The sequence below is a fragment of the Anopheles ziemanni genome, chromosome 2, assembly GCF_943734765.1.
Source record: "Anopheles ziemanni chromosome 2, idAnoZiCoDA_A2_x.2, whole genome shotgun sequence".
NCBI lineage: Eukaryota > Metazoa > Arthropoda > Insecta > Diptera > Culicidae > Anopheles > Anopheles ziemanni.
Genome location: NC_080705.1, coordinates 62,433,831 through 62,461,154, shown reverse-complemented (window position 1 = coordinate 62,461,154; position 27,324 = coordinate 62,433,831). Strand labels below are relative to the sequence as shown.

The following is a 27,324-nucleotide window of genomic DNA, read 5'->3' as shown; positions in this document are numbered from 1 at the left end:
CCAAACCAATCAAATCTGATTCAAATCCCAAACGAATCAAACCTGAGCCGAATCTGTCAAATGGGACTCGAGTCGATGATCGATCATCCTTCAGAAGCCGCCTAGAGAACGAGTCATCGAGTCTTCCGAACCCGATTCTGCCAACACTAGAATCAGTCGTTTACGTGCCCTGTACGGAGATTGTTATCGGTCTCGGAAGCACATTCGTCCTGGGGCATGAGTAAAACGTGTTCCATTTTCAACTCCACATAACGTGCCGTGCCGGACAGAAGCGCAAGGTATTGACCGATGTTGGTAAAAGACGACCTCAGATAAACCAGCCGGCGGCGTGCTTTGCTAGGCAGTATCGTTTGTAGGATCTGATCCGATTCGACCTACATTGACGCAGACAGCTTCATTGTGTCGTCAGAAATGCGAAAGTGAACGATTTTCCTATACTCTCCATCCCGTTTCCTCTGTATATCGTACCAACAACATTACCGATTCTTGCCAATTCGAAAGGTGCCATCTAAACTAGAGCACGGCTGAAAGAAACCGACACTGCAACGAGCACAAAGAAAACGTTAGAAAAATCGTAACACCCGGCTTCAATCATAGTATTCAATACAAAACAGTATAGATTAATAAACAAGATACTATCAGAAAAAAACAATGTGCAGCGGCAACGAAAGCAATGGCACGACCACGCCGGTACTTTCGGAAAATCCAGCTGATTATGGTGATAATTTAAAAATACTGGACTGTAACGATCAGGTGAAGGAGCTGCAGACGATCATCCGGGATAAGTATGTGGAAACAGGGGAAAAAACATGACGCAAATACCTTTCCATATGCATTGCATGCGATGTTAAATCGGCAAAAGACGGTTTCACAATTCGTTGTCATTTCCTTCCGGACCGGTATCTAATTTTAGAAACACCACGAGGAGCGATTTCAAATTCTACGCGGACCGGCTAATAAGGCTGGTGATCGAGGAAAGCCTTAATCAGCTACCATACTCGGACTGCTCGGTTGTCACGCCGACCGGCGCTATCTACGATGGGCTGCGGTACCGGTCGGGAAACTGCGGCGTGTCAATCATACGATCGGGTGAAGCGATGGAGCAGGTACGTTGTTGTTTCAGCCTCCAGTAAACTATCGATTACAAGCATACGATGCGCTTCGTTCATAAAGGGTTTGCGCGACTGCTGTCGATCGATACGAATCGGGAAGATTCTGGTCGAGTCGGACGCGGAAACACATGCGGCCAAGGTGGTTTACGCACGATTTCCCGATGACATTGCAAGGCGGCAGGTGCTACTGATGTACCCGATCATGGCAACGGGAAACACCGTAATACAGGTAATCAAGACGAGGATTCCTTTAAATGCCATCCCTTCATGCGCTCATCTCCTCTCTACTTCGCAGGCAGTGAACGTACTAAAGGATCACGGCGTTAAGGAAAGTTCGATCATCCTGTCGAACCTGTTCTGTACACCGATAGCCGCTCGGATGGTAGTGACGGCCTTTCCGGATCTGAAGATACTTACCTCCGAGTTAAATCCGGTCGCACCGAATCATTTCGGCCAGAAGTACTTCGGAACTGACTGAACACGGACCCTGCTGGTAGCACCTCGCCATCCTGTTCCGATAGTATTGCACTACGAAAATTCTGTGTCCCGCTCTTCCGCATCGACCATCGAGAAATTTGCAATCCTAGGGTCGGCCAAGCGATAGTAAAGCAGCATCTTTGGTACTTACCTTCTATAAAAGTGCATATATAATCGCCATTGGCCTTAGTGGAAACAAAAGTACAGTTGCTTCGCGGGAGGTGTGAAAATGATCACCTGATCGGTTTCTAGACATCTGAACTCTGCCGAACTGATCGGTCTACTTAATGTGCTTGGAAAAGAGCACGGTTGCTAGGTAGCATGGATTTCGTACTCGCATGCTCTTCGTTACTTGTTTTTCCTCTTGAACTAACGGCAAAGCTAGAATGTAGAATTTCTCCCGCCATAAAAGCGCAAGGAAGAAAGGAAATCCTTGCAAAGTAAGTCAAAAGTCGAATCACTGTCAAACTGGCTATCAACCGTAGCGAGCGTGTGGATAAAATTATTACATTAAGTTCTAATGTATAAGGGAAAACATGTTAGCTGTTAAAGAATATACTTACGTGCATTTTAAAATGACGTACTTTGGTAGTTTCTCATTTGACTTTTTTCCTCACCAACTGTACAAAGCTTACGGACTGGAGCGAAAAGTGTGTAATAAGAGAAATTTATTAATGTTGGACAAAAACCGTTTGCACAACAAGCATTAGAATAAGATGCATTTCTTGGAAACTTCTGCCCAATCGCATCACGCCACGTTTCATGTTCGTTTACGTCAAAATTTTCTTTCTCTGTTCCTTCCGCTTCGTCACCTGGTCGCGCTTCTTGTCCTTCTCGATCTTCGCACGCTTCATCGCCAGGATGTTCGCCTCCTTTTCGGCCTTCTTTTTCTTCTCCATCATCATCTTGTACAGTTTACGGTGCTTCGATTTGACCAACTTCGCCCGGAGCGCCTCCTCCTGCTTGGTTAATTTCCTCTGCTCGACTTCATCCTCCTTGAACACCTTTCCACTCACGACGGCCATACCCTTCGGGGCACCTGTTTTCTTTTGGGCCGATTTCTTCTTTGCTCCGGCATTTGAGCTCTCTTGCTCCTCATCGTCTTCTCCTTCCGCATCCTGATCGTTCTTTTCCGCATCACTGGCGGCATCGTTCACATCGGGGCCCGAATTAAAATCTGTCGTTTTCTCATCGTTGAATGCCTTCAACAGCGCATAATCACGCTGTACCTGCTCCTGCTGTTCTTTGAATGTATCCACCACTTCCTCGTCGTCAGATACCTGTTCCTCACCGCGTCGTCGACCCGGTCGCTCGAACTCGTTACCGTTTCCGTCATCACCGCCCTGCTTAAGTGACAGCTCCTCCGGCGGTACGTAAATCACATTGTCCCGATTGAACGGAGACAGATGCGGTGGCAGAACGGCACCGATGAAATACTTGTTCGTGGGTAGAAGCTTCCGTTGGTTAACGCTATCGAACAACCACTGCGGTTGGATGTAATCGCGTGAAATGTACTGCTTGGGCACGCTCGGCCGATCGACGATCTGGTGCGTGATCGTTTCGTCCGACTCGTCGAACGTCGCGCCAACATACATTTTCCGATCCCAGGACACCTTACCACCGAAGCAACGAATGATAAACACCAGTGGTTCACGGGGCACCTCACGGTTCAGGAAAAACTTGAGACCTTTAAAGAGCGTTTTGAGTTTCTGCACGCTTTGCGCCTCCTCGCGGATCTGATTCACGTGCGGTACGTCTTCGTTGATGCCCGTCCAATCGAGCGTCTCCGTTTCTTCCTCAGCCGTACCCGAGTTGCCTCCGTCCGACCGAAGCAGCTCCGTGTTCAGGGCCGCAATGCGTTCGGAAATAAATGAATCCTCTTTGTCGATAGTTTCATCAGAATCTAGCGAGTGCGAAAACTGTGGTGGGTACACGAGATTGACCGAATGGTACAGGCGGAAGTTAATGAACCCGGCCATCACAACGAAGAAGTCCGCGAACGATCGCATGATGCCATAATCAACCATTTCCCCGCGATGCGGCGAGTGTGGGAAGTAGTGTGGCACGATCCACGTCACCGTTTCGCCCTTAATTTCCGCCTGGAAGTAGTAGCCTTTGATAGAAACGAACACCTTGCGCAGCGCCTGAGCAACGATGATGTAGTGCATAAACTCGACCGTCAGCCTGCGGGCCATTTTCGTCAGGTCGCGGGTAATAACTTTCGAAGCCGGAAAGGTGCTGAACAGAAACAGCAGGGTCATACAGTCGTCGAGCTCCTTGATCGCATCAATGAACGTCGGGTAGCGCTCCTTGACGATGTGGTCGAGCTTCATTTCTGGATAGTTGTTCATGCGGATATTTAGCAGCTTGCCATTTTTCTTGTGCGAGGCTTCCGAGATGCGTCGGTTGTAAATCTTACGATCACGCAGTGTCCAAACGATCGGTTCGTGCAGCAAGAAGGTGATGTCTTTCTTGTGATACAGGATTTTGATATCCCGCGAGCCTTGCTGAGCACGGGCCCGGTTCTTCGGCTCGCGCGGATAAATTCCCTTCAGGATGCATAGCTGCCGGAAGTCACGCATGGATAGCTGCAGTTTATTCATCGCAGCTTTCCGCGTGTAGTACAGGGCACCCTCACCCGTTTTGTACTGCAAGTAAAAACAAACGGGGGTAACATTTTGGCCACTTATTTACCATTCAACACAGCATGCTGTTATCTGTACATAACCTCACTCTCAACCAAAAGCACATACCTTGTGAAATCGCTTCACCATTGTAGCGGAGTAGTATGAACGCGACGCACTTGTACAACCGAATGAAACGCTTCGCAACGAGAATCAAACAAAACCACTAAAAGACCACGATTCAGGATAAAATATCACGTTTTGTACCACTGCGAACAAAACACCAACCGCACATGTCGTGCGAAGAACGAAGAAAAGGATTGTTATGACGTTTCGAAACAGTTTTCAAGTCTCCACAAGTGTTGCTGTCAAAAAAGGCCGTTTCTTAAGGTTCAACTCAACCCTGGAAGAACGTTGGTGATGGCATTTTGTACCGTTTCTACGCACCTACTAGAAAAAAACTAAAGTCTGCTGGATGAATTGAAAGGTTTGATTGTTTATAATCATCCAAGTAAACTCAAATATTATGAAAATTATTAAAAACTTTCCATTGGAATCGAGATTCCAACATGTCAAAAAAGGTATGTCAAAGTTAACTTCCAGATGCCACCTCATTATTTATACCACTCATTATTTGGCAACTCTCCAAATAATCGGAGAGTTCAACTAGTGTTGGAGAATTCAATTCCCGGTTGGGATTCCAATCTTTTGATCCGAATCCATTCGGTGATCCGGATCACAATCCATCAAACAGTCGCGAAACGAAGTAAACCAATCAATGCCGATCTGGAAATCGTTTGTCCTAATCTGATTCCCCATCAAATCACAACTGATAACTCACTTTTCCGTAATAAAAACATCCCACACATTTCCAATGTCAGCTTCATCGCTGCTAGTAGTCCTGTTGATTTTCTTCTTCTTCTTCACTTCGTCGAGGATTTACTCCAGTACGGCTATTGAATCCAGCTTCCTGGGCCTTCGCAAGCTAACCTGGAGACATAGACCTCTATTGGTTAAGGACTGGCTGCTAAAGACCATATGTCCTGTTTTTTTGTTGTTGTTCAGATTTTCTGTAGGCGTCACATTTTGACTGCCACCATGCGGCCAGGAGCACTGCTAGCCAACCACGCTAGTGCGCAGTCAAAATGCGGCTGTTCACCCGCCGTAACGAAAGGAATATTTCCTTCCGTTTGTCAGATCGCACGAAACTCGTGATCCGCTTGATTACTCAAACAGCACGAGATGTGCGTCGGCTAGGATTTCTCTGACTTGAGCTCCAGCTCGGCGACACCACGCGGTCGTGACTAAGATAACCTTACTTTTCCGCTAACCCTTTCAGGAACCTCGTGCACTGCTAACCATCCGCTCTGATGCAACGCCGAACTGGAACTGCCCTGTTGATTTTGAAAATCAACTAACGTATGAAAACAATGCTCTTCGCAGGCATTGAAAATCGGGCACAGTTCTTTTATTATGCAACGGTCCTGAGTTATCGAACAAGACAAACCATCTGAAATTCAAATCTGAAACGAATCTCAAACAAATCAAATCTGATTCAAATAGCAATCTTTAGAATCCGTCAAATAGGATTCGAATCTTTGAAATCCGTGTTCGATCCCTAATCTTCGGATCTTCCGAATCCCGATTCTGCCAACACCAAGTTTCAGAAACAGTTTCTTTCTGTTTTTCACTTGCGAATGTCGACGTTATCGCGTTGTCGGTGCGCTCTTGTGCGGTCCATCTAGTGTTTCCCGCACATCGGTGCGTCAACGAGTTCGATTTCTTCCATCACCAACAACGGCGATTGGCAGTTGTAAGTAGACCGAAAGGCGGGCGTTGTTTTTTTTCTTTGACGCAAATTGAGGAAGACGTAATTTAGTGCAGTGTGAGCTTTGTCCCCAACAGCGTAAGTTCTCGGATAGATAGTGTCGTGTCAGAACATTCGGGAGCAAATAGTCAGCAAAGTGATCGAATTGATCAGCAGGCCGCTAGTAGATAAAATGTTCTACTCTATATACTTCCGTTTGCTAAATGGAACAAGATGTCAAAAGCATCTTCTTGACCAAACAGTGTTGGCTCCAAATGCGTGTTTTCCGCCTGCATCTTCTCATACGCCCAGTGCAATCGCCGCGCTCCGTAGTAACCGGAACAACAAAGTACCGTGGGCAATCAGAACGGAACGAAAAACTCCCGTTCGGGAAAACGGTGCATACCATGCAGCTCAAGGGCACCCACCTCGCGCCGGAAGCTTACCAACCAGCGAGCTGGTTACCAAATGATTAACGGTAGTGCACACCCGGTCGGTACAATTTTATGGCCACCACACAACCACACTTTCTGACTGGAATTCATTGCATTTCCCTTGTTCGCAACGGTTCACCCGGCATTCCGTATCGATTCCGATATTTCATTCTACTTCTTGTTTTTTTTACATTTTCAGCTGCTACAATGCGCATTGGAAGTGTGTAATTAATAATTCCATCTCACACCGTCCCGACCGTGCAATCGATCGCACTTTGACCTGCTTGTGAACATCGAACCATAGAACATTTTAACTGCACAGGTCATGAAACGACCCCTCGATTGGCAGTCCACTTTAGCTAGCAGTTATTGATACGGTATTAGAGATTTACCTCCACGTAAAGAATCCATCCCTTTGGATGCACATCTGGTTGCATGTTGCACTTGTTGCAGTGCAGCAGCGGCGGCGCGAAATCCGCTAGTCGAAAGTATGCATTGCCACTACCAACACTACCATGCGCCAATCGCACTAATGCAATAAACCATTACGTCATGTCAAGGGAAGTTCGAGCGAGTTCTTCACATGTTACGCAGTAGTTTATGCCGCGTAAGGAGATACGAAAACGTCCCGGGGGCAAAAATTTTTTATCACGCGAACGACAAACGCTTTCAATTATTGCGTGAATTTTCCCCCAAACATATTGCTAAACGGAACATTATGTTCAAAAAACGACCAGAAAGATTTTTGTTAAATTTTCTTTATTTTGCGGAAGGATATCAACATAGACCAACCGTGCATCGGACGATAGATATCTCTGCACAATTAGCGTCCATCAGCGAAACATCATTACTATAGCAACAAAGGTGCACCAGTTGATGGAAGAAAGCTCCTTCAGCTTCTCACCGCCTCACAAAACGCCGGGCAGCTTCGCTCGGCTGTTGATTGATGGGGCCGGTTTTGATTGATTTATCAGCAAACGGTTGTCTTTCTTTGTGTCCGGCTTCTTGCGGCTGTCTTTTCTGATAACATCGACGCGATGGTCTTGTCCCTCGGGCAGGCTTTAAGCATTTGTTGTTTGAGGCAACGTGCCCGCACATAATCCAGAGATTCGTTCGAGTTGAAGCTAATTCATTTTATTTGTTTTTTGCAAGAAACACCACCACCTGTTGAGAATAGTAGAGTGCTATGATTTCGTTTGCCATTTCGTGAGCGGTGGCTTAGAAGTGATCCTCAACATAATTTAACATTTCTAGACACATCATTTTGTGACCTATACTAGAGATAGCAGCTTTCGAAAGACAAAACACAACCCTCCGGTTAGGCGGTTACCCCTCCCTACTCAGCTGTTCTTATCGTCAGATGTTTTCACCATATCCTCCTCGTGAAGCGCGAACCGAGTCATCGTTTGTTTGTTCCCGCTTCGCGGGAAAAGGTTCAAAGTTTCATCGAGTTTCAGATTAACACACACTTCTCCACTCCCTGATTGACTTTATCAATCCCATCAATGCCATGTTGGGGGCATGCAGGTGGTTTGTGATTGCATTTAGTGATAAGCAGGTCTGGAAGGTTTCAATAATTTTGATTATGGTAAATATAGGGTTCTTTTGACAAGAGAAAGTCGAAACACAGCCATATCAAATAAGATTTTATTGTTCTACGGTCTTTTTAAGGTAAGGCCGTTGTAACCCCCACCGTAATCATGGTCTTTTAATGAAACGAATTTTGTCCGATCCCTATTTTGTACAAGAAAGTTGCAGTTTAAAATAAAAATCGGCTTCAAAAAGGGAAAGTATTCAAAGTCCAACGTACCGCTAAATTAGTTGAAAAACATGACCCTCGGTTTTAAAAATAACACGAAACCTACAAACGCGTCGGACGGAAGTTTGACGATGCTAAAATTAGCGCAACTAATTGTTGCAATAGTACGTTTGAGATTTTTGTTTTTTTCGTTTTGGTTTCCTTGCGATAACCATTCGGTCGTTTGTTTCGCTAGGATAGTTGTTTACATACTCATTATTCATTCATATTCAGAAGCGAAACAAATTACCATATTTTTCTAATTTGTTGTGTGATTCGTTTGGGTTTTCGTTGGAGATTTTAAAATTGAATGTCCTTAAAACAACACAACGACCTTGCCGCACAAATGAACAGAACCAAATTGTAGTATTCGTTTAATGAGTGTGTGTTTTATTTATTAATTTTTGTGTTTTTTGTTTGATTTTAAATAGCATGTTGTCAATCAAACTTCACGTCTGCTTTGTAGAGCAAATGGGATATTGATTATTGATTGATTATATGCCACCGGGTTATACACCACAATGCAGGCTTCTTTGTTGACATGCGTATGCATGCACGAATGAAAAGTATACTCAAAATTGTTTAAAAATACATAAAAATAGCTTTAAAGCATACAAAAACTCGCACACAGGCAAACTCAGATGAGTTAGAGACAACTGTCGATGAGCTGTTTCAATACCAGTTGCTTTAGAGACAACAGTTGATAAGTTATTTCAAAATAAAGTGCGTTAGAGTGAAAATCATCAGCTTTCGAGGCAAAGTTGCCTGACAACGCCTGTGTTTAACCTGAAACCCTGCGATTTTTTTACTCTTTCAATGTTTGGTTTTCTCATTAGCTTTGCAAAAAAAAAAAAAAAAAGAAATGAGGAGCAACGAACGGAATGGAACGTCATGTGATAAGCAAAGTCAACAGAGCTTAGAACGGTAACACGTTTGACTAGAAGGAACTCTGTGCACTTATTACATCGCCCGAAGGATGGTGTTAATTAGGATGGATGATAGGTAGTCTTAGTCGAGTGTTGAAGTATTTAAAAGTCAATCATTATGACCCCTTCAATGATTGCCTTGATCATAATGGAAATCAATCTGCTATGCGAATGGTTCAAATCGTAAGCACCCTAAAATACTTATTGGTGTCTTCAATTTTGTTTACACCCAGTTTCAAGCCCAAATCGAATGGACTGCATTTACTGGAAATTCCACACGAAAATCCACCCAAAAGATATGATTCCCATGTGGGGATTAGGAGTTGCTTTGTTCCGTCTCTGTCTACACAGTACCCTGTCCCTAGGGTGTCGTTGGAAGTCTCAGAGCGTTAGGTTGCAAAAATACAAACGAGACACGAGGGGTCATATGTCCACAGGTATCCGAGGCTCGCTGTTATCGGTCGTCTCGCAGTCGAGCTATTTAAGTGTTTCGTGGTCTTAATCTAACCTAAATCCCGCGCACTAGACCGGGTCGGGAGCTCGTTCCGGTGCGCGTACTGGATTAGGTGCCGAAAGTCAACGAGCGGAACAAAAAACAATAAATGAAATCAAATCGCACGCGCCTAAGTGACTCTGGTCCTGGTTGTGGCGGTCTAGTCCACCGAATTAAGCCAACCTCCCATTCCTTATCGCTCTTCCAGCACTCCGAGGTCGCTCATTTTTGGTATAGAATATATTAAGTTGTTGCTATTTGAATGGTGTGTACGTAACTTCCTTCGTGATCGGTAACAAATTCGAATACGAAATTAAATGTTGAAAAATCTGTTTTTAACGTCTTATGAATTGTTTCTCATTTCTCTATTTTACTTGTAGATATTCAAAGATAGGAAACAATCGAATCGATATCTGCTGCCACCGTCCAGTACTCTCCATGTGCTGGTGGGACTCCGTGGTCTTTCCGTGAGAAAACACATCCCACCAAAGTCTCGGAAGTGTTAGTTGTAAATTAATTGTTTCAAACGATCGATAGAGAAACAAAAAAACAACAAAACAAAACTGGACCACAAGAAACCAGGAGAAACGTTTTCCGCATGCAGCATCCAGCACGAACGTTGACAAACGGTTTGTGTTTTGTCCGGTTGGCATCGATTAAATTATGATGCTTTGAACACGCACTGCGCCAACCGTAGTAGTTTCCAGCATCTCTTCAGCAAGCAGTAGTGGCATTTTGTTTTTTTTTTTAACTTTTGCTTAGATATCATTTTTAATCGTGCCACTTGAACAACTGAACCAAAGAGAAGGACGTTGCTTTTTGCCATTTTTTGGCCTTGACTGGCGGATCGTACGGAAGGGTTTCGATTGATCTTGTAGAGAAAGGTTTTAGCTCAAGCAAAACAAAACACTAGCACAACAGAAATGGCGGGCCTGGTGCCGATGTTGAAGCAGTCCACGCTGGTCCACCTTTGCTTTGCGATATCGTTCTTCACCTCCGGTCTGATCATCAACACGGTACAGTGTGTACTGTACCTTGGACTGAAGCCATTCAACAAGCGTCTTTACCGAACGATCGGATACTACCTGTGCTATTCGTTTTACTCGCGTAAGTTTCCTTGGCGAAGCGCCATCGTGCCACATGCGTTTGACCGATTTTTCGGGTTATAACCTGTGCTTTTTTCCTTCCTTCTCCCTTCAGAGCTTGTCTTCCTGGCCGACTGGTGGTCCAATACGAAGCTCAACGTGTACGTGAGCGATGAGGACATCAAGTACTGCGGCTCGGAGCACGTGCTGCTGCTGATGAACCACACGTACGAGATCGATTGGCTGATCGGGTGGATGTTCTGCGAGAAGATGCGCGTCCTCGGTAACTGCAAGGCGTACGCGAAGAAGGTGATCCAATACATCCCGACCATCGGCTGGGCGTGGAAGTTCGCCGAGTTTGTGTTTCTCGAGCGTTCATTCGAGAAGGATCGCGAAATCATCGGCCGACAGATTAACGAAATCTACGACTATCCCGACCCGGTCTGGCTACTGCTGAACGCCGAGGGTACGCGGTTCACCGAGCAGAAGCACGAAGCGTCGGTGAAGTTCGCCGAGGAGAAGGGCATGGTGCCGCTCAAGCACCATCTGATACCGCGCACGAAAGGATTCACCGCGAGCTTGCCGTACCTGCGCAAGAAGTGCCCCGCGGTGCTGGATATTCAGCTGGCCATCAGCAAGGACTCGACGGTAAGCATGGCAGAAAGCTTGTTGCTTAACACTAGAATACATTGCTTTGGAAACTTGCCAGAAAGCTTTTTAGCGGACTTGTTGATCACTCTTTTATAGATGAAATATAACTTCGTCATTTTTGAAGATTTTTTAAATCCGTAAACGGTTACTTTTTACTTTATTTGTTGACTATCTTATGGCATTTTTGGTTTTAAAACTATATCATTCAAGCTTTAACAAGCATTAAATACCATGTCTTGGTTAATTTCAAGATCGATAAAAAAGAGGCCACAGCATATCATATAGCGAGCCCGAAACCGTGGAAATATTTTTGATTGTTACATTGAATTTTGTCACCATTTCTGATTTAAACAGAAAGGTAGGTTAAACCGGCACATTTGGAATATTTCATCAACTGAGCAGCATTTGAGGCCTTCCTTTTTACGTTCTGGAAGAAGGTTCCACGTGAAGAAGGCCCCTCGTACTTGATTTCGGCCATATCTTACTGATCAAGAGGATCCTTCAATAACTTCGCACCCAGGACCTTTAAACTGCTCTGGATTTTTTTTTTCGATTATTCGTGAGGTTATTGAGGCTTGTGCCGAAGTTCTTCTACATAATGCAACTTATGCAACTTAAATTGAACTAACTGTTAAAACAATGGTAGTGCAGAAATTTGCCTTTCTTGACCACACTTTTTACCGATCTTGGAAAATTATTTCGTTCCCATGCAATATTTCATGTTGAACGTTCCACAAAGCGTTCCAACCCGAGCGAATGCTTTCTTTTTTTTTAGTTCTCTTATAAATCTACTGTTCCATTCAGAGTTTGTTATTCTATAAAATTGTGTGCCGTGTTTGAAGTAACCGCGTTAAGAAAATTTAAGTTCATGGATCATTTATCATGGACTAGAGAGACTAAAATTACCCCATGATATGCTTACTTCCGCAACCTTTGCAGGTAAAACCTACAATTTTCAATATTCTGAACGGCAAACCGATCACGGCACACATGTGTGTCCGCCGCTTTCCCACCGCCACGCTACCCGAGAGCGAGGGGGAAGCCGCCGCCTGGCTGCAACAGCTGTTCCGGGAGAAGGATCGCATGCAGGACAGCTTCCACCGGCACGGCAACTTCTTCACCGACTCCGGCATCACCGAGCGGCCGCTGTTCACGCTCCACCGTCGGCCGGCGACGCTGATAAACACGGCCTTCTGGGTCGTGGCCACCCTCACCCCGATGCTGTACTACCTGATGAAGCTACTGTTCAGTGGCGAAATTCTGTACTTCTCGATCGGTGCCGGTATCATTTTTGCCTGTAAGTGTTTGACACTCATTAGCACTCGATCAAAGCTAATCAAACATTCAAATAATCGCCCCCTACCCTACCCCCTTACCCTATTGCAGTCTACATGCTGATGGTGAAGGCGATCGGAATGTCGAAGATCAGCAAAGGTTCGTCGTACGGTGCACAGCAGCAGAAGAACGGTGGACACAGTCCGGATCATCGACCGGCCGGAACGACCGGTTTCTCCGAGTCGGCCAAGGATAAGTAGGATAAACGAAACCGAAAAAGAAGCAGTAACAACGCAGATTGCAAAAGGAGCGTACGAAAGGAACTCTCCACCGTCTCCGGTACCGTGTAAGTTTACCCTTCCGGACGTTGAGGACGCAAAAAGGGGAGGCAGGAAATGGAGACAATAGTCGATGTGAATGATGCGCGTGTGATTTTTCTTCTCCGTCGTCATCCTTAGAACTGGCGTTCTGACGCGCGATAAGATGTTTACACTTCGAACAAAAAAAAATATTTACACCCACCCGATGATGATGGTTTTGTTGTTAGACTGGTAGCCGAACGAATCGAAACAGGAACTATGTGACAGCGTGTGGCCAAATTTGGGATACGAATTTGTGTGCAGTATGGAAAAGGGCTAAACTACAAGTAGCAAAACATAGAGAAAGCGAATGCACAAACAAAAGAAAAAGAATAACAAGCAACAAGGCATGTGTGTGATGAGCGAAGCAGGGAAACGACTTTATAATTCTATATATAGATAATATATACACGGATATATACATATATGTAAAACTATGAATATATGTACTGTGGTTCACACGACAAGTTCAAAGCACGGAAGGAGCAAAACTGTTGAGGTCTAAAGGAACACCCGTGTCCCTCTAGGGGAACCACCTGGGTAGGAATGTAAAATGTGATCCCGCGTCGTGGGATTGTGCGTGCAGAAACCGCATGCTGGTCGCCATGTAAGGCCACGCATAACGGAACGCCGTCGAACTCCCGGAACCATTGCAGAACACAGCTATTTTATAACAGTTTATTTATTGGGAAGCCCGCACAAACCAAACGCTGGAGGGGTTTTTTGCTAAACGGTGTACAGTAGAGGCCACAGAAACCAAAAATTGAAGAAAAAAAAAACACACACACACACACAAATCTTACAAAAGCGCTATGAAGAGAGGGTAGGTTCGGTAAGTGGACATTCGAATTGGAGAAAATGAATTATAAATTAGTTTGAACTTTTGCTAGGTGTTAGCAGTATGGCAGCCGGTCGGAATGTGGAAACATCATTCGGTTTAAGTTTTTTTTCAGGGCGGTGGTCGTAGTTTTTGATTTCATCGACGTGTGTGACGCGCGAAATTGGTTTGAAAGATTTTTTCAGTTCCCTATTTTCCTTACTAACATGTGTTTTTATCTCTAACCGGATAGGCAACGAAATATATGTATTCATTGAAATATTTTTACGAACCGTCAAAAAAGGCACAACGGAACGGCGGGCACAAGATGATCTGTTCAATGGTAGCTAGTGAGGTTGACGCTATTTTAGAGACGCTAGCTCGAAGCATGCAAATGGCGGGATTTGTTTTTTCTTATCGGCACCTAAATTGCTCCAGTATCTTCCAGTAATGATGAGTAAAATGTTGCAAAAATGCAACTGCACAACTTTTCGAATAATGTAAATGCTCAACATCATGGATTAATAAGGGCGCGCAAATTTGTAAACACTATTTTCGATTATAATATTACAGAACTCTTCCGCTGCTCGCATCAACCAGTTCTTCCGACGGTAAAATATTACGGTTGACTTGCTTTACTCATGTTTGTTTTTACTTACGTACTTCCTTTCAAGAACATCCTACCGTAAGTTGCTAGTTTTGTAATGAATAAAGTTTAGTATACGCGATCATCATCCAGTTCATTGTTCGTAACCAGTTGTGTTGAATAAAGCGAATTGTTTTAAACGGTGTAATGAAATTTTGTTTGCAATTAAAAAGAAAAACAAACATAAAAATGCCAAAAAGGACATAGTAAGGGGAAAACCTGATTGTAACTATGCGAAATGAGGGTTTCGAAGGGATATGAACGCGGTTAAAAGTAAAACTTGGCACACAATTTTGAGAATTATATTTCAAACTAAAAGTACGCAGATACAAACTTAAAACTGAGCTTAAAGCCCCGTAAGGGAACTCTCTTCGGCATCATTTATTACATCATCCTTTCTCTCCGATGTATCCAGTCAGGGGTCAGCTATTAAGAAAGCTTCCCATCGCCGTTTTTATGGTCGGTTTTATTGGTTTTTATTCAATGTCAATGTTGTTCCACGCTTCCGAACAAGTTGACACGCGCCGTGTTATGTTCGCTTGTTGAATGTGGTGTGAACAGTGGATACCGAATGGAATAAAACGATCTGTTTGCGAAAGGATTTCGGAATGAACAACACGAAAACAAAGGGGTTTTTCTATGTGTTTTATTTGCTCAGATGCTAGGTTTATAAGGAGCACAAAGCAACCTTTGCAAACAGTAAATTACTGTCAGTCGGTCAAAATATGCGCAACCGTGTCAGCGAATAATAAATACGATTTAAAAAAGATTTGTGCACTTGGTATTGTTTGCGATAAAAATCTCTCTGCTGTTTGTTCAAAGTTCAACACACAAATCAATATTAACGTCTACATGAAACGCAATAAAAATAACAGCAAAATTGATATTAGCGCGTGTGTTTACAGTCTTTTGCGCTTCATGTCTACGTTGACAAAAAGAGAATCTGACCATGAGTATTACTTTGGTGACTTTGAATGTTGAAGTTAGTCATAACTCTCTCTAAATTAAATTTACCATTATTCAATTTTTAGGTTGTTTTTCGAGATAGGCAAGCTTAAAAAATATGTTCGCTTCAAGTTTCAATTTTTTTTTTTCAAAAATTGAAAAGTAAGAGCGGGTGTTGGTATTCTGATCGTGGACATTCTACACGTTAGGGCATTGCAACATTTAAAATAATAACAAAATATGTTACCACTCCAATAGAACCGCTTCAGACTTACCTTACACCGACGTATTATCCTTGGTTCTCTTAACTGTTATACAAACTTTCATAGCAAAACACATGCATTACTGTGGTTTCATTAAGATCTTTGAATCGTTTATTGGCTTGCATTTTTCATTAACTTTCGCATCGGTTCATCCATCCAAAACCGACTTGACTTTGAATTTCCAACAACGAAAAAAACGGTTACAAATATCCAATTGTTAGTTTTCGCTTGATGACTTTCGGTCTGTCTTGGCTTTCAGTATAGTTTGTAGCTTTTAATCTTGTTCATGTTTCCCGCTTGCCGCACGCACAAATATTTGTTAATGATTAATGTAATCAAATATGTGTTTCATTATTTGTTTTAATTTAAGTTTCCTTGATTTTTCTCCTTTTATGCTTCATCTTTATTTTCTTGTTATCAAATTGTTAGTAGTGTTCCACCACCATATTCTCTAATGTTAGCTAGCTGTTTCTTTCTGTAAGTTTATATAGTTTTTTTTATTAAATTTGTTCCACTTTCCATCGTTATTAGCTTCCCCTCGTGGTTGATTGTGAATTTGTCTACGTTCACGCGGTTCGGTGCGATTTTCTTCTACCACTCTTCTAAATAGGATAGCCCCTCCTTTCTACCAGGGGGGCGAGAGCGATAGATTGGGAGCTTCCCAAGAAGCTGCACCGTTTGTCTACTGATTTACCACCGGCATTCGGAACTACCGCATTGTCTTTATCTTTACTACCAGTCGTGCTAGTTATTACGCTATGTTAGACAAAATTGTTAACGTTGATTTATGTTTCCGCGTCCACGCGCTATCCGGTTCGATAGAAACCCGACAAATCGTAGTTTCTCTACACAATCTATTGATTACAAACGGCAAACACTACGATCCACCGACTTTTGCTCCCCCTGGGTGAAACGGTTTCTATTTAAGAGAACGAAACCGAAGATCGAGTCAAAAGGATCGTGATTTTACTCATATGTTTTTTTTTTCTTAGTGGGTTCTGTTCTAAAATGATAGTTTTTTCTTTGATAATTTTGTGTTTTCTATTTCGTTTCCAATACTATGTATCCGTGTATTTATCTTGTTGTTGTCAATGGCAATGCAGTTTGCTATTTCTTTGAAATTGGTTTTGATTGTTTCAGCTATATTTGTATCAGAACGTTCGTTGCGTAGGCCACAGAAATTAAACATTGCTATTTTCGGTTCTATGTTTAACAATCAATAACTTTTCTACTCTCAAAAGATGCATTGATAAGTTTAAAAAAAATAGGCAAATGGAATTATCTAACCAGCGCAAGATAGCCGTATCCATTCTGAACGAAACTCCACCATAATGAAAGTGATCGATCGCTTGCTAAACAACGCTCTCTATGAACGATCTGCTAGACCAATATGGCTATATTAATTGGTGGAAAAATATGCTCACAAAACGTTATAAACTATGCACCTCGAGATACCCGATTCATCACGTCAATCAACTGGGATTCATTTTCGAATTTAGGACTTATCTTTCACAACAATTTTGCAATTGTTTGTTCTTTGTTTTTTACATAATAAAACTCAAATCAAACGACGAGCTAGATGAAAACTCTAGCTCTTTAAACAGCTCGCACACACGCATTCAAGCGCGCAAAACGTGTCCATCTTTAATGTATGCCCGGCATCCTGCTTATTCATGCCGAATCAGCAATAAATTACCAGTAATCTTTCAGTAAAAGTACTCAAACATGACACGCATTTTTAAAACAAATGCTCTTAACCGTGTATAATTTTATGATTTTGTACGCCTCCATTCTATCTTCCAAGCTATTTTTCCTTTTGTTTAACGTCTTTTTAGTTGGTTAAATGTTTGTCGTAAATCGGAGCACTGGTACTCACGCTGGAATTTGGTTTTCATTTTTTCTTTAGCTATTTTTCTCATCCTCTGACTAGTTTGTAAAACTTTAGCTATTGATGCTAACTATTCTCCAGGTCTGTCTGTAGAGGATTACAAATAAAGGTTAAGCAAATGATGTATTATCAATCATACGTGACATTATGTAAAAAATATATAACTGACTATGTACCAAACATCAAAGACCTATTACACATAATGATTTGCAAAAAAATCGATTTTTATAACTACTATCACTATCAACATCCACTGGTATCTTTTGCAAAGGCTGAACTGAAAGTAAGACGGTGAAAAACCTCTTATTTTTTGTCTGTCATTCAAATTGAAATGTAGCTGGCAAAACCTCTGTTACCTTCACATTAGTTAGTCGTTCAAATCAAAGCTTTGTGTAAAAAAGTTTGAAAGAAACAAACCAAAATATTCTCTACAAAAGTTATGTTGTCAAGTTTTAATTTACCTCCACTCATTAGCACGCAATCGATTTGACATACTATACATACTAGTATGTTGTTGTTGTTCTTGTTTGTGTTTTACCGCAAAATTGTATAATCCTGCACATTTTATGTCAACTACCACCTTTTTCTCATAACGAAACATTTTATAACGTTTGTCAGTAAATGTATGTGTGTTTTTGTTGGAAAGGTGAGGAAACAGTGAGTCTTTAATCAGTTTTCCTTCTTATTTTGCGGATATGAGTTGTTTCTCTCAATAGATGTGATCGTCTTCCTATTGTTATCGTCTTTCTGAACCTTTTGGAACTTTTTGTTGCTCGTGTTGTTCTTCGATTTACGGTATTGTTTGTTGTTTGTTTTGACTAACGCTATCTTTTTTTGCTACGATTAGGTGAAAAACTGTCCACTCCGTGCTGGCGAGCGAGTGAGAAAATGTTAACCATGGTTATTATGCTAGGTATATAGGATGATTTTGGCCGTTTTTTAAGCGAGCGAGTTATTTTAGGTTTAGGTTTTTAACTTTCAATTTACTTTTTATCTGAAAAAGAAAAAATGCCACAAAGCAACGTGACGCAACGATGGCATACCCAAGAAGGCTTCGCTTGGGTCGAAAAACAGCAAATTCAACGTTCCAATGTGTAACACTTGGGTGGAAACTTTTCACACCGTCAAACAAGAAGTAGAAGAAGAAGATGGATGTCAACAGGAGGTTATACTATATTGTATTAGGTTAAGCTTTTTTTTACTTACTACATTCATACCCGAAAAGTGACGCAAAATTTCGGAAGCTTCTATTTGCGGTCTTCGACTTCGAGACTCTTGGCTGTGGTTTTTTATGGTTTTTTGTTTTGTCTCATTTTATTTAAGTTAAAGATTTTATAGTTTCATGAAAACATGGAAAACCATAGCAAATAGAGGCAATTTTTGCTTTTTTTATTGCACAGAACGTAGTAGACTTCCCGGTGGTTGGGCACAGACCCTGGCCATCTGACCCGAGCAAAAAACCAACTGCGCCGCTTCGCTCTTTTCTCGTTTTGAAATGATGGTTAGTCTACTCGTTCGTCGTAGTTTACTTGATCTACATTTAGTCAGTTTTGTATATGTTCAAGCTTAAAAATGTAAATACGTTAAATATTCATTTAAGTAGTTTGTTGTTGCCTTTTTAACCTTTACTTACATGACTTTCTTCATTGTTACTTTTACATGTGGTTGCATACACGATTAACATTTTTTTTCAATCAAGCAGTACCACTTGACCTTTTTTCTTGAATTTTCCATTGTTTGGTTTAGTGGTTGTTTGTTTGCTGTATGGTAATTTCTTTAGCCATTGATTTATATGCTGCTCGCTTAAATCTGGTTTTAGGTGCCATCAATTAATGTTTTCAATTATTTCACACAACTCACCGCTTCCCTATTTGTCAACTGTTAATACACAATTAAATTGGACCGGGCCTTCCCCTTCGCCCAACAAGTCTGTTAGATACTTTGAATTGAAAAGTGTGTATGTTTGTGTACCGTGTGTTCTTCGTTATCTTGCCCAACCAATACCAACTCACCCTTTTTATGTGCTTCTTAATGTATTACATAGTAATCTCTAGTTTGTTATCATTTATGTTTAGCTTCATCTTCTTTTGTATACAAAATAGCCAGAGAAACTGTAAAAATGTTAACTAATGTTTATGCCCTCCTTTACGTTTGCATCGAATATCGTTACTCGATATTTGTCTTATTTCTGGTTGCACAGTTCACGTACAATGTGCCTTTAAACAATGCCGGTAACGTTTGTTTATGACGAAATGAAAGAAGAATCCTTGGTCATAAAAAGTAAATAATATCAGCACTTGTAGTGGGAATAATGGTACCATTCCTGATCATTTGATGATGTCCGTTGCGCTATGTTTATGAATGTTTTAATCGAATTCACCGTTATTACTTTCATGTTTCCGTTTCATTCCACAATGAAAGCTTGTAATTTGAAAGAAGTAAAACAATAGGTTGCTTTGATTTCCACCTTTGGTCAACATGAAACAGAATGTTGCAATAGTTCAATAAATATGTGTGTGAGTGTTTTCCAACATCGTAGACCAATATCTCTTGTATTGTTCCTATTACCTATTGATTGAATTGGTTGATTTACTTTCCTTCCCAAGGTTCTTTACGATGTGTATATATTTATACTATATAGTTTTGTAAATTATCTGATCTGCTGTAACGTACCTTTCCCGGTAGGTTGAGTTGTTCTAGGAGGACACAAAGTCGGTTATGCATTATGCTGCAGCTGCTGCTTGTTTTGTATGTTTGGTTGGTGGTTGCATTGAATTACAATAATACCGTCTTAAAGTATGATGCCCACCGCTTCCATTAAACTGGAGGATGAACCAATGTTAACTTCTAAATTTCACATCACAAGTTCGAAGGAAAAAATGTCTGTTCTGGTGCTGCTACTGCTGCCGCTGCTGCGTTCCGTCTCTTGAGGGGGCCAATATTGTATGCTATATGCTTCCCGGGGTAAGTAGAGAGAAGATCCTCACCCGGATCGAATACTAATTTAAATTCTTGCTCGGCTAATCCTTGGACCACGCTGGACAATATGGGATGGGTGATGTTTTATTCAGTGTTTAATATTTACGTCGAAGTGAGAAAACCGTAAACAAAGCAAGCGGATTGTAAAACTCAAGTATTTAGTACGAACGTAATCATGATTTTTAATGAACGCCTCAATCATAAGTACTTCTCTCTTGAAGGGGAAATTCTGCGTGATACTCTCAATGTAGATGAGAATTAAGAATTTAGGAACTAGAGTGAAATCACGTCCTGTAAGTATTGTGCAGCACATGCTTTATCATATAAACTTCAACGCCTATTGTGTGGAGAAACGATATACTTCCACCGTTTAAGAAATAGTTTTAAAAAACGTGCATTTTTGTAAACGGTCAAGCTGTTAATAAATTCACATTATTATCAGTATTGAGTAAGCAACGATAATATATAATACAATGTGATTACAAATGAGATGTGATACAAATGTAGGTTTCGCCAACATTCACTTTAAACTTCACCTTTAAAGTGTAAAGATTTTTTTTGTGTATGGAGCAACCAAATTGGAAAGGTGAACTTTAATTGAAGGGAGATATTTTGCGAGTTTCAGAACTGTAACGTTAAAAGGGCTCGTTTCAAATCATCAATCTACCAATTATAGCTTCCTACTAGTTCCTACCAAACATTGCCTACATTGCGAAATGGGTATATTTTAAGACAACGATTTTTTCCTCCTTCCCGATAAAGAGTGTTTGTGGGTTTCTTCTAGCTGTTTGCAAAAGATGTTGTATAGCAAATACACGTGAAAGTTAACTACAAGTATTAAAAAGGCACTTTTACTCTAGTAGCAAACGAAACAAACACCGTCCTAGTTGATTCCCCTTCCAGTGTAAAAGTACTCACAATGATGCCTCTTCATATGTGTTAAGTTAATAAAGGGTAGGGTCAGGGTAAAATAAAAACTAAATGATAAGTCAAATTTGATGATATATAATATATAAACAAAAAGTAAAGGGAGTAGAAACTTCTCTCCGTCATACACTAGACGACGCATAAAAAAGTCGAATAACCGTGGCCTTCATATGTTTGCTAGATGATCTACCTACGTACTATAAACTATGATATCTCCACTCCACTTCCAGTGCAGGGACACTTATATTGGTCATTCATAAACTGTCTTTGTTTGTGTTAATATTTCCATTCTGATACAGGTGCCTTCTTTTCACCGGCTTGTAGAACTATTTACTAACTCGTCGTTCTGTCCACCCACATCCTTCTCTAGCAAAATGTTAACAAACAACGGTAAGATTTAAGCTACGCACATTCCAGGGTATGCAGTTTTCTTAATTATTTATGTGTGTGTGTGTGTGTGGATGTTTGTGTATGTTTTTTTAATGTTTAATTTTTGTTAGTTAGTTGCTTTTACTATTTTATGAGTTTGTTCTCAGTTTGTAAGTATATGTTAGAAGATGTTGCTTGCTTTACTTTGCATGCTTGTTTTGTTATGTCGATTTCATCTATGACTGCCATCTGGGCTAACGCTACTTGTGGCTTTACTCTATTCGATACGAATGATGACATTAACGGATAAGTAAATGCTAGTGTATCCTTACCATTAATAGACACTTTCCAGTGCGATTAGGATTCGAATAAACATAGTTTCGCTTTCATTTTTTAAATATCTTTTCATCTCATCTGCGCTCGATACAAGCAAGGAAAAACATTATCTGATTAGTTTTATGAGTCGTTACACTTTTGCTGCTTTTTTCTGTCACACCTTCTAGTATTATGCAACACGTTAAGATGACGGAGACTATGAATGTTATTGCAACTTATCACTGAAATGTTGTCATGAACTGTAAAATGAATATACCGAAACCTAAAAAGAAAAAATCATAACCATGACAAAACGCAACCATGTGATATTACAGTGAAACGAAAACATAACTTAAAAATCGCCAACTACGAGAAAATCAATAAACGAAACATAGTTCAACACCAGTAACTCTTGTATTTTTCAATGCTCGGTTAAACTCTGCTACCCATCGCTTTGCTGTTTGCGAAATACAAATCAGTTTAACCACGCAAACCAACGCACAAAGATTAACCAGCGCTAATGGATTATGTCAATGTATAACGTTGTTTCCTTTTTTCACCGATAGTGCTTCGTTTGTCCGCTACATAATGTGTCTATGGTTAAGCGTTCGTAAAATCTAGGGAAACTATATCGTGAGAAACTAAATTTAACTGTCGGTAAACAAACTAAGTCAACAGGTGACTGATGCTGGTCGCAAGAACAGGAAGAAAGAAACACGTTTCAGAATGAAAATGAAGCGTAACTAAGTTAGTTATCGATAGTTCGCCAAACTAAAACAACCGAACATCAGCATAGAATAGAAGTAATAAACGGTAAACATAATAATCATAAACACCGTAGCGAGCGATTGTGGCGGTGCATCCCATGATGTATCGATACAAAGTTAATAAAAATCGTAAATTCATCAACAACTAACGCGAAAGAAGAACAATGAATAGATATGAACGCTATATTTCTGCAAATTTTGCCACGTATATACAGGGCAACCCTAAGGGAGGGAGGATTTTTGAGCTAACGGGTTATTATAATTGTATCAACAAAATGAAAATTTTAAACTAAACTAAGTGAGTCGTTAGTTACATCACCAGCTGTGGGACTATTTTCTGCTCAGATACAGTAGCTTGTGTACGTAGGTCCCATGGACAAACGAGCGATGTATATGTCTCCTATTTAGACAACGCTTCGCAAGAATGTCACCCAGGTAATGTTAGGTCAAATAAAAAAATATATTTAACCGCTTACATAACTTTGCTAAACATAAAAACAACACTAAACCGCCTAACACAGTACGCCCTGCCACAGTACAGTTGATCCACAACACCTCAAAGAAACAGAAACAGATAAACGTCAAGCAACGCAGTAAATTAATCGAGTCGGAAGCAATTGTGTTTAACGAAAGTTTTGCAAATAAGCAAATAAAGTTGTAGCAAAAATTCATAAAACATTGCTCAATCTCAATTTAAAATAAGCATACTATTCAGTGTCGCTGCAATACCTATCATTTCGCGTAGATAATAAAAATCCAACACATTCGTATCTTATACGAACCGGACCTTTCGATCGACGCAGTCATGAGTGATAAAAGTTTCTTTTCCATCTATTCTCTATTATTTTGTTACTCATTCTCATATTTCTGCTACTCTTTTACATCGGTTACTTTGCAGCCAATGACAATTTAATAAATGATTTTCTTCTTTGCTCCTCTGAATATTAAAAATATATATTTTCATATACATATATTTATGTATATATATATATATTTGTTTATAGGTATGTATATGTTTTAATATATATATTAAATGTTAACTCTGTTTCCTTCCATTTTTTTTACCATCGTTTATGCTTCCTTTACCGCCATCATGTATAGAATTTCAAATGTATAAATGATTTCAGTATTAAGTGATTTTGTGTTCTTGTTTTGTTTTTTTTGTTGTTGTTTGTTCTTTTAGAAACTGGACACGCATTGTCCACACGGTGTTGTGTATGTTACTGATTAACTCTTTCTGGCATATTCTCAGTGGAAATCGACTCCCAAGGGGCATACACCTTCGGCTAATCGAAGATTTTGTTTGCGATCGATCATATGATCGATTTTTTAAATTTAGTTTTATCATTTTGCTAGCAAGCTCTCTAGCCAAATTGCCTACGTATTGGTGCTTACTTGTCTTTCTAGACATAGCCCGATGCTAATTCGACTATTCACCGCATTTTAGGTTACTATTTTGCTATCCGTTTTTTCCACAAACCGAATTCTCTCTACAGATCTCCGGTTGATTTCTCTCTCTGCAATGCAATGGGTATCATTTGCTATACGATCGTTTTTTCCTAAATAACGTTCCCAAAACGTTCAGTTAGTGCTTATTTCGACACGATAACGAATGGTGGTGATGGTGGCATAGAATCGCTAAATTGATTCAATTGTTGACTTCTTTCGGCGATCGGTTTTTTTTTTCTTAACCGAGCAGAAATTATCTCTTTGAGCCAAGTGTGGCAGCAAACTTTACATTACACGCTTCATTTTGAGCCACTTCACTACTAGCAATCATCACTCCTTGTCGTGTATTGGTATGATGATAGGATATTTGACGCACATAGCTAAAGGTCTCTATTCCAAATCGCGCTTAACATCCACTTGCCACAGTGGGCCACATGGTTAATTCCTTTTCATTTTATCTTGTAGCTCATTAATCAGCATGCTGTCCACACGCACGATGTACTAGGAATCGTTCAAGGAACGGACTAAAGACGTATTTGTCTTTTGCGATTATTTCGTTTGTTCTATTCTCTCGATTTTGTCTCGCCTTGCTTGCTCGCTGTTTTCGCACTTTTTCTACAATAAATAGATTTATATGTTGACCGAATGTATACCATTCACAATGAACCCATTGGGTTTAGAAAACAAAACATCTGCAGCACCCTTCGCGGTTTGCTTAAACGTGCACCGTGTTACAATATTCGCAGCGCAACTTCTACTGTTTCTTGTGAACTTTGTAAGTGACTGAGAATCCATCGTAAGGGGCAGTAGCTTTATAAAAGCGAATTATTGCCCACGAAAGATGACCCTTGTCCCCCGCGTCCGATGGAAACCCGTAGGCAGGATGGTATGTTTCCACCGAAACGCATGGAATTACCCCGTCACTTAGAGCCATTCACAAAACGACAGGGGAAGCCAACATTAAGCCAACGCGTCGAGCACTGCTAAATAACAGCCTGGTGAAAATAGTTTCCGTTTGTTTACGCAAGAAAAAAACAAATCGGTACATGGTGGTCATATTTTCTTCTTCCTATTTTCTCTCAACAGTAAACACAGCGTTTGCTTTTGTTTCGATCGTGATCGGAACAATGCGAAAAATCCAATGTGTGAAAATTGATCTACTCTCTACGAGATGTGTTCAAGCAAAAATTTTTCTCTTATATGCTATAGTTACGATCGTTCAATTTGATCTGACCTCTTCTGAAGCCAAACTAGTTTATACATTAATCTAGGCTCTTTTTCGTCCCTTCACCCCTTCATCATGTTAACCATTTTCCAACAGCTCCGCTTCGACATTAGCGCACGATACGGAACGTCAAAGTGATTTGCTACGAACACTAACTTACAGTTTCGTTTTCTCTTGTACCCTTGTCTTGATGGGCATGCACATCTCTTCCGATAACTTGTAGGTTTGCATTTCTCTGCCTTTCGTTTCTCGTTTTTTTTTCTTGTGTAAAACCACAAAAACAGGAAAAATCCGTAAACCCAGAACAAAGACAAACTTTTCGTTCGGTTGGTTTGTGAAGCGATTCCGGTAAACTACTAGGGCAGCGGTTCCCTGTTGTGCACACTAGCGAATATTGATAAACACTGTTTGCATACGGCACGCTTATCTAATGACAGAGTAGCTATAAACATTTATATATATAGACTCTGCCCGTTCAGTAGGAGAATTGAACTATTATATTGTTTAAGGATAACCATCACCTTTTTTTTATCTATTTTACAAGCACGAAGGGGCAAACAAAATGAAAGTACTTACGTTGTACCATAATTTAATCAAATTTCCTGCTTCAATGCAAGAGATGATCCGACCGAGCATTTGCGTTCCTGAGTGCTTTATGCCGCCTTCAGTAACGCTAGCTCGTAATATAGAAGGTACGGCTGTTCTAAGGTGCTCGTCCATATTCGCTACATTTTGCTAGTGGCATTAGAAATTCGGTACAAACAAAATGGGTAACAACAAACCACTTTCGTCTGCCTTCTTGCCTGGTGTAAAACCTCCACCCGTTGAACTTCCTGCGTTGAGCGGTTCAAACGATACATAATTTACTAATCAAACAATGCTCAGTAGATCGATAGAGAAGTGATCAAGGGGAAGCACGCATGGTGGACACCGGACAGGAGGTGGAGTATTATTATTCTACTACATTATCTCATCAACGTCAAACCAACTGCGGCTGGCTCTTGCTGTTACCGACACCTTTTGTTCTGGTAGTCGTCACTCGTATCTAGGAAAGTATGGTTGAACGACTTAAAACAGTTGATAATGTTGCTTTACGAAAAATCGAAGCAGTGCCATGCGCCCACATGACATTCATTTATACATATGTACAAATGAATATACATATGTATAACTGTGTGTATAAAAAACAACGATAATAATATTTTACTTATACATAATTTCACACTATAACGATAATTTATAGAAGCTTTATAAGCAATTTATGACAAAAAAACCAGTATTTCGTAACTCAAATAACATTATATCCTAAAAGTTTTCATAACTTTCTTTTTCTTGGAAAACGAATAAAAGTTCAAAATCACACGAACGGATCAAAGGGTCAGTAAAAGGCATACATATGCTGAACCATCGTTACATTAGTCCTATTAAAATTCATTTCCGTCTCTCATCATCGCTCGGTTCCATTTGATTGCGGGGAACCTGAGCATGGCGTGGCGTCGTCATTGATTTTAAGGACTTAACAACAGGGTAAGGATGATTGTTTAAATTGAGCTAGAATATAATTTAACTATCGCTAACATTGCCGGATGTGGTCTTACGGCCCAAGCTATTCGGGGGTACGATCTTTTTCCATTATTTTGTAAACAGAACTCAAAGTAACGCGGTTAAGCGAACTTTGTAACCCATCCGTTTC

General features: G+C 40.7%; 3 protein-coding genes across 3 annotated transcripts; 2 read left to right on the top strand and 1 right to left on the bottom strand.

The window, feature by feature from the left end:
- The first annotated feature begins 231 nt into the window (after window positions 1-231).
- On the top strand, window positions 232-2,153 carry LOC131287348 (uracil phosphoribosyltransferase homolog). The gene is made up of 4 exons (XM_058316393.1): window positions 232-785; window positions 914-1,106; window positions 1,174-1,341; window positions 1,408-2,153. Exons 1-4 carry the CDS (start codon window positions 652-654, stop codon window positions 1,588-1,590), a joined length of 678 nt encoding a protein of 225 aa, XP_058172376.1. The 5' UTR covers window positions 232-651; the 3' UTR covers window positions 1,591-2,153.
- A 93-nt stretch (window positions 2,154-2,246) lies between these two features.
- On the bottom strand, window positions 2,247-4,508 carry LOC131281386 (pescadillo homolog). Its single transcript, XM_058310718.1, has 2 exons — window positions 4,343-4,508; window positions 2,247-4,237 (listed from the first exon to the last, which is right to left on the bottom strand). The coding sequence occupies exons 1-2, from the start codon at window positions 4,361-4,363 to the stop codon at window positions 2,360-2,362; spliced, it is 1,899 nt and encodes a 632-aa protein (XP_058166701.1). The 5' UTR covers window positions 4,364-4,508; the 3' UTR covers window positions 2,247-2,359.
- A 5,569-nt stretch (window positions 4,509-10,077) lies between these two features.
- LOC131282395 (1-acyl-sn-glycerol-3-phosphate acyltransferase gamma-like) lies at window positions 10,078-13,820 on the top strand. Its single transcript, XM_058311847.1, has 4 exons — window positions 10,078-10,778; window positions 10,872-11,404; window positions 12,347-12,704; window positions 12,794-13,820. Exons 1-4 carry the CDS (start codon window positions 10,595-10,597, stop codon window positions 12,940-12,942), a joined length of 1,224 nt encoding a protein of 407 aa, XP_058167830.1. The 5' UTR covers window positions 10,078-10,594; the 3' UTR covers window positions 12,943-13,820.
- The last annotated feature ends 13,504 nt before the right edge of the window (window positions 13,821-27,324 follow it).